This window comes from Pygocentrus nattereri, chromosome 17, assembly GCF_015220715.1.
Source record: "Pygocentrus nattereri isolate fPygNat1 chromosome 17, fPygNat1.pri, whole genome shotgun sequence".
Lineage (NCBI taxonomy): Eukaryota > Metazoa > Chordata > Actinopteri > Characiformes > Serrasalmidae > Pygocentrus > Pygocentrus nattereri.
Genome location: NC_051227.1, coordinates 6,703,361 through 6,710,451, shown reverse-complemented (window position 1 = coordinate 6,710,451; position 7,091 = coordinate 6,703,361). Strand labels below are relative to the sequence as shown.

Genomic DNA, 7,091 nt, shown 5'->3' with positions numbered 1-7,091 from the left:
ATAAATCTATACCTGATATTACACAAGCTAAAATAAATAAATAAATGAATAAATCCATACCGTAATATTACACAAGCTAAAATAAATAAATGAATAAATCCATACCATGATATTACACAAGCTAAAATAAATAAATGAATAAATCCATACCTGATATTACAGAAGCTAAAATAAATAAATGAATAAATCTATACCTGATATTACAGAAGCTAAAATAAATAAATGAATAAATCTATACCTGATATTACACATGCTAAAATAAATAAATAAATAAATCCATACCTGATATTACACAAGCTAAAATAAATAAATAAATAAATCCATACCTGATATTACACATGCTAAAATAAATAAATTAATAAATCCATACCTGATATTACACAAGCTAAAATAAATAAATAAATAAATCCATACCTGATATTACACAAGCTAAAATAAATAAATAAATAAATCCATACGTGGTATTACACATGCTAAAATAAACAAATGATAATAAAAACGTTACATTAAATTAGCAGTAAATAATAAAAAATATTACTCCGCGTCTCGAGACAAAAATAATTCAGCAATAAATTCAGAAAGAAATATTTCATCAAAAGTTTAAGAATGAAATAAGATAAAATAATGAATAATAAAATAATAAAAGAATCTTCTTTGTGAGTCAGACCGAGATAAATACAAATAAAAATAAACAAATAGACAGATAAACGAGTACATTCCTTCATTAAGAAACGGAGATAAATAATGAAGTAAAATGTAAAGAACAGATGAAAAGCGCTGCTCTGAGCTCCAGACGTCCTCCTTCCTTCCGTGTGAAGCTCCGCCTCGCCGAGTGAAGCGAAAGTGAAAGAATGAGCTTCAGGAAGCAGAAGAGCTTATTCACTGCGCTCTGTGTCCCTCTTCTCTCTGCGGGTCTCTCTCTCCCTCTTCTCTCTGCGGGTCTCTCTCTCTGGGTCTCTCCCTCCGGGTCTCTCCCTCAGTCCGACGCGTTGATGCTGATCTCGCGCAGTAGGCTGTAATCATGTCTCGCGGAGCGAACGCAGGGTTTGATCGACACATCACCATCTTCTCTCCAGAGGGGCGCCTCTACCAAGTCGGTGAGATCCTCCCTCCTCCTGAACCGCTCTTCTCCCTCCGCTCTTCTCCCTCCGCTCTTCTCCCGCTGGTCTTCTCCCTCCACTCATCCTAATTCACTCTTCCTTATCCAGCCTTAGGGTGGATGGAAAACATCCGGCCTGACCAGCAGAGCGAGCTGTGGGTCAGTTTATTAGCCTTGTAGTGAACTGTAGTCCAGTTAATGGCCTTATAGTGAACTGTAGTCCAGTTAATGGCCTTATAGTGAACTGTGGTCCAGTTAATAGCCTTGTAGTGAACTGTAGTCCAGTTAATAGCCTTGTAGTGAACTGTAGTCCAGTTAATAGCCTTGTAGTGAACTGTGGTCCAGTTAATAGCCTTGTAGTGAACTGTAGTCCAGTTAATAGCCTTGTAGTGAACTGTGGTCCAGTTAATAGCCTTGTAGTGAACTGTAGTCCAGTTAATAGCCTTGTAGTGAACTGTAGTCCGGTTAATAGCCTTGTAGTGAACTGTAGTCCGGTTAATAGCCTTGTAGTGAACTGTAGTCCAGTTAATAGCCTTGTAGTGAACTGTGGTCCAGTTAATAGCCTTGTAGTGAACTGTAGTCCAGTTAATAGCCTTGTAGTGAACTGTGGTCCAGTTAATAGCCTTGTAGTGAACTGTAGTCCAGTTAATAGCCTTGTAGTGAACTGTGGTCCGGTTAATAGCCTTGTAGTGAACTGTGGTCCAGTTAATAGCCTTGTAGTGAACTGTAGTCCAGTTAATAGCCTTGTAGTGAACTGTGGTCCAGTTAATAGCCTTGTAGTGAACTGTGGTCCAGTTAATAGCCTTGTAGTGAACTGTAGTCCAGTTAATAGCCTTGTCGGTAACTATAATGTAGTTATTAGCATTATCGTTAACTGTAGTCTACTTATTGCAGTGTTAATACTGAAAATACTATCCTGCCTTGACACTTTCCCTACAGAATATGCCTTCAAGGCCATCGCCCAGAGTGGCCTGACCTCCGTGGGCATCAGAGGAACAGACTGCACTGTAATCGTCACACAGAAGAAGGTCCCGGTAAGTTCTGCCGGCTTTTTCATGTCAGAAAAAAGCAAGTTTTTGATTTTTAAAATTGTTCAATATCTCTGCATAATTCAGTGTGTGAGGTGTAAACAGAGAGATTCAGAGCGATTTGGTGTGAAGTGGTTCAGACGTCTTTACAGTGGGGGTGATAGGAACCAGGCGTCGCCATGACTACAACACAAATATAGACATTTTATTCACCAGCCAGAACCACCAGAGAACCTACTGAGTTTATATGGAATGTTGATGATACTGAAAATACTGGAAATGTTTTCTTTTGGGGACTATTTTGCCTCATAGGACCCTGAGGGAGCTTTCAGAGGTGGACGTCTGGTTCCTGTCACCACCACTGTGAACAGTTCTGACTCTCTAGAAGTTTCTCTAGAACAGAGCGTTTCCCACCAAACCGCTCTTAATGACTTTATCCATTTAATTGTTCAGAAATTTTGGGAAATGACTGGAATTCCCCCTTTGTAGACTTGATTATGTGGTGTCTGACAGTGTATAACATTTAGGCTTGTTTGCTCACATAATATCTGTTTCTCTTTCTCCTCAAACACATACAGGATAAGCTTCTGGATGCTTCTACTATTACAAACATGTTCCGCCTGACGCCGCGCATCGGATGTGTGATGACTGGACATTATGGTCAGTATCTCTTCTTTCTGTAATGTACACTTACACTTACTCTGGCGTTTGCATGTGATAAGAACAATACTTACTTGAATAATAAGTTAATCAACCAAGACATGTTTGGTGTCATGTTTGCTTCTTTACGTTTAGCACTAGAGCTACAAACACTGAAAACCAGATCAACATGAAACTTTATTTATTTATTTTTTTAAAACTTTCTCAATATAGTTTAGTCACAAGTCCTCCTTGTTTGCTGGACCGCTCCAGCAGGCCAGCCTACCTCTCACTGAGTGACTGACTGACTGACTAATCCCATTCGTTTTACTGTGGAAGCATCACCTGAAACAAACTGTGGGTGGCGCTCTACGAGCCTGAGCAATGGAGCAAGGGGATCTGGTGCGCTCAACATTATGACTAATTATGTTGAATTAGTGGCTTATTCTACACAGCGCATGTAAACATTAGCAACATTAGTTGCTGTTTCCACACTGACGTGAAATACCCGTCCCGTGTTGGACTGGCAACCTGTCCAGGGTGTTTCTTGCCTTTCACCCAGTGAGCACTTGGACAGGCTCCTATACCCCCGTGATCCAGGAGGATAAGCGACTTAGATGACCAGTGAATGAGTGCGTAAACCTCTCACCAAGCTATAGTGGTGGAGGTACTTATTGTCTATTTTCAAGGCTTTTAATCAAACCACTGTGATAACAGTGTACTGGATCGTACCTATGAAGAGCTGCTGGGACCACAAAGGAGGGGTGAGTGGGATTTGACCCTCCACTTTTCACTTACGCTTACAGAGTGCTGACCCCTAGACAAAAAATGTAAACAAATCTCATTGGCACAACCAATCACAGTTTCCGTTACTACACTATGAAAATGACTAAATGTTAGTTTGGGTATTTTGTAACTGAGAGCTCTTTTTTACCCACCTTGTTTTGGTGCCTATCAAACCTTTTCTTTAGTCTAGACATGGTAACACCTGTATTCAGGTCTGCACCAAACAACTGATCAGGGTCCGAGTCTGGTGACCCCTGCTTCAGTTTGCTGTGCACTGTCCGAATCAAATACGACAGTTTATGTTGAACAGACTCTCCCAAAATTTTACGCTGCTGCGCTGACGTTGAACCGTGTGCTGCACTGGGTCGGTATGACCAACAGGTCAAAACCAGCTCTAAACAAAGTGACCGCTGGGCCCTGATTGGTGCTCTGGCTTTGTGTTTCTTTCGTTTTGACATGTTACGTTTTTATACACACAGAAACCAAAAGGAACGACAGATTTCTCAAAATGTAGTGGAGGAAAAAGTCGGATTTTAGACTCTGAAATGTAGTGGAGTGAAAGGAAAAAGTCGCCCAGAACGGAGAAACTTCAGTACAGATACACCAAAAATACTAAAGTACAGAAACTAATTACATTTACTTAGTTACTCAGTTACTGTCCACCACTGTGCATAAGCTATAAATAATAGTGAAGATTTACATTTAATTTTGGCTCATGGATCATGGAGCATATTATTGGACAAATATCAGCGACCTGATTGGTTCAAATTGGTAAAACAATCAAACAGACGCAGGTCTCGAGTAGTTTATTGTTATTACTATTGTCACAGTAAAATTTCTGACCAATAACCAACACCCAATACCAACATGTGTAAATTGGTCCCCTTGTGCCGCTGCAGTGTGGTATAGGTCATTTTTTGGCACATTTAAGACTTCTTTATGTAAATAAGCTGTGTTCTGATTGGCTCCCTGTATTACACCACATTAAAAAAACACATGTGTGAATGATTATAGTTAGTGTTTGAGAGATAACACATTTTAGCATTTGAAAAATGACTCAGACGCTATACACCATTAAACAAAGTCAGTCATACACATACAGACCTGACGTTGGTCTGAGGCAGAGTGTGAAGCTGAAGATGTTAACATGGCTAAATACCTTTTTCCAGATGCTTCATACCACATAAAACATAAACCCAACCAACAATGAACCGTCCTGCCATATAAAGCATGTGTTCACTCATGAAAAGGCACGACAAAGTAAAAATGTGATGGCTGGCAAATTTGACAACACGGTCAAGGAAAATAAGCTCCTTATGCTGCTTTTCAGAGAGGGTCTTTTTCAGGGACATATGGTTCCCCAGGGTCCGATACAGTTTTTTAGGGCTTCATCCAATTCTCCAGGCCTCCATACGTTTTTTTTTCAGGGATTCATACGGTTTTCCAGGGCTCTGTTTGGTTTCTTAGGGCTCCATACATTTTTTGGGGCTCCATGTGGTTTTTCAGGGCTTCATACTGTTCCCTAGAGCTCCGTACAGTTTTTCAGGGCTTCATACAGTTCCCCAAGGCTCCATATGGTTTTTCAGGGCTTCATACAGTTCCCCAAGGCTCCATATGGTTTTTCAGGGCTTCATACGGTTCCCCAGGGCTCCGTACAGTTCCCCTGACTTCATATGGTTTTTCAGGGCTCCAGACAGTTGTTTTTCAGCTCGATGCGGTTCCCCAGGGCTCTGTACAGTTTTCAAGGCTCCATATGGTTCCCCAAGGCTCCACATAATTCCCCAGATCTCCATTTGGTTTTTCAGGGCTACATGTGGTTTTTCAGGCCTTCACATGGTTCCCCAGGGCTCCTTACAGTTTTCAAGGCTCCATACGGTTCCCCAGGGTTCCATACAGTTTTTCACTGAAGAACTTTTTACGCTAACAAAACGCTTCCAGCTGTTCAGCTCTGTGACTTGAGTGGCAGATTCAAAGCAACATATGTGGCCCCCCATGTCAAACTCACTCATAGCCCCCTACTAATGACAGTGCTAGAGTCTCCCCAGCAAATCTAGGATGTTGGTGGGATATAAGGATGTTCTGTTTAGTGCTGGTAAACTTCAGTATTTCTGTTTGTCTTTTAATGCTAATGTGCTAACACTCTTGTTGTTTAGCGGACAGCCGCTCTCAGGTCCATCGCGCTCGCATCGAAGCAGCCGAGTGGAAGTATAAGTTTGGTTACGAGATCACGGCGGACATGCTGTGCCGACGCATGGCGGACATCTCTCAGGTTTACACACAGAACGCTGAGATGAGGCCGCTCGGCTGCTGTGAGTCCACTTCCACAATATCAGTGACAATATCAGTGACAATATCAGTGACAATGTCAGTGACAACATCAGTGACAACGTCAGTGACAATGTCAGTGACAATATCAGTGACAATGTCAGTGACAATATCAGTGACAATGTCAGTGACAATATCAGTGACAATGTCAGTGACAATATCAGTGACAATGTCGGTGACAATATCAGTGACAACGTCAGTGACAATGTCAGTGACAATATCAGTGACAATGTCAGTGACAACGTCACTGACAATATCAGTGACAATGTCAGTGACAATATCAGTGACAATGTCAGTGACAATATCAGTGACAATGTCAGTGACAATATCAGTGACAATATCAGTGACAATGTCAGTGACAATATCAGTGACAATATCAGTAACAATATCAGTGACAATGTCAGTGACAATATCAGTGACAATGTCAGTGACAATATCAGTGACAATATCAGTGACAACGTCAGTGACAATGTCAGTGACAATATCAGTGACAATGTCAGTGACAATATCAGTGACAATGTCAGTGACAATATCAGTGACAATATCAGTGACAATATCAGTGACAACGTCAGTGACAATGTCAGTGACAATATCAGTGACAATGTCAGTGACAATATCAGTGACAATGTCAGTGACAACATCAGTGACAATATCAGTGACAATGTCAGTGACAATATCAGTGACAATGTCAGTGACAATATCAGTGACAATGTCGGTGACAATATCAGTGACAACGTCAGTGACAATATCAGTGACAATGTCAGTGACAATGTCAGTGACAACATCAGTGACAATATCAGTGACAATGTCAGTGACAATATCAGTGACAATGTCAGTGACAATATCAGTGACAATGTCGGTGACAATATCAGTGACAACGTCAGTGACAATATCAGTGACAATGTCAGTGACAATGTCAGTGACAATATCAGTGACAATGTCAGTGACAATATCAGTGACAATATCAGTGACAATGTCAGTGACAATATCAGTGACAATATCAGTAACAATATCAGTGACAATGTCAGTGACAATATCAGTGACAATGTCAGTGACAATATCAGTGACAATATCAGTGACAACGTCAGTGACAATGTCAGTGACAATATCAGTGACAATGTCAGTGACAATATCAGTGACAATGTCAGTGACAATATCAGTGACAATATCAGTGACAACGTCAGTGACAATGTCAGTGACAATATCAGTGACAA

At 40.8% G+C, this 7,091-nt stretch overlaps 1 protein-coding gene across 1 annotated transcript in view; it reads left to right on the top strand.

The window, feature by feature from the left end:
- Positions 1-837: 837 nt before the first annotated feature.
- Positions 838-7,091, top strand: part of psma6l (proteasome 20S subunit alpha 6, like) — a 9,749-nt gene continuing 3,495 nt past the window's right edge. Inside the window, exons 1-4 of the mRNA XM_037546453.1 lie at positions 838-1,097; positions 2,039-2,133; positions 2,706-2,787; positions 5,706-5,861. Coding sequence (XP_037402350.1) covers positions 1,022-1,097; positions 2,039-2,133; positions 2,706-2,787; positions 5,706-5,861 — 409 coding nt within the window. The 5' untranslated portion in view covers positions 838-1,021. The remainder of the gene's footprint in view (positions 1,098-2,038; positions 2,134-2,705; positions 2,788-5,705; positions 5,862-7,091) is intronic.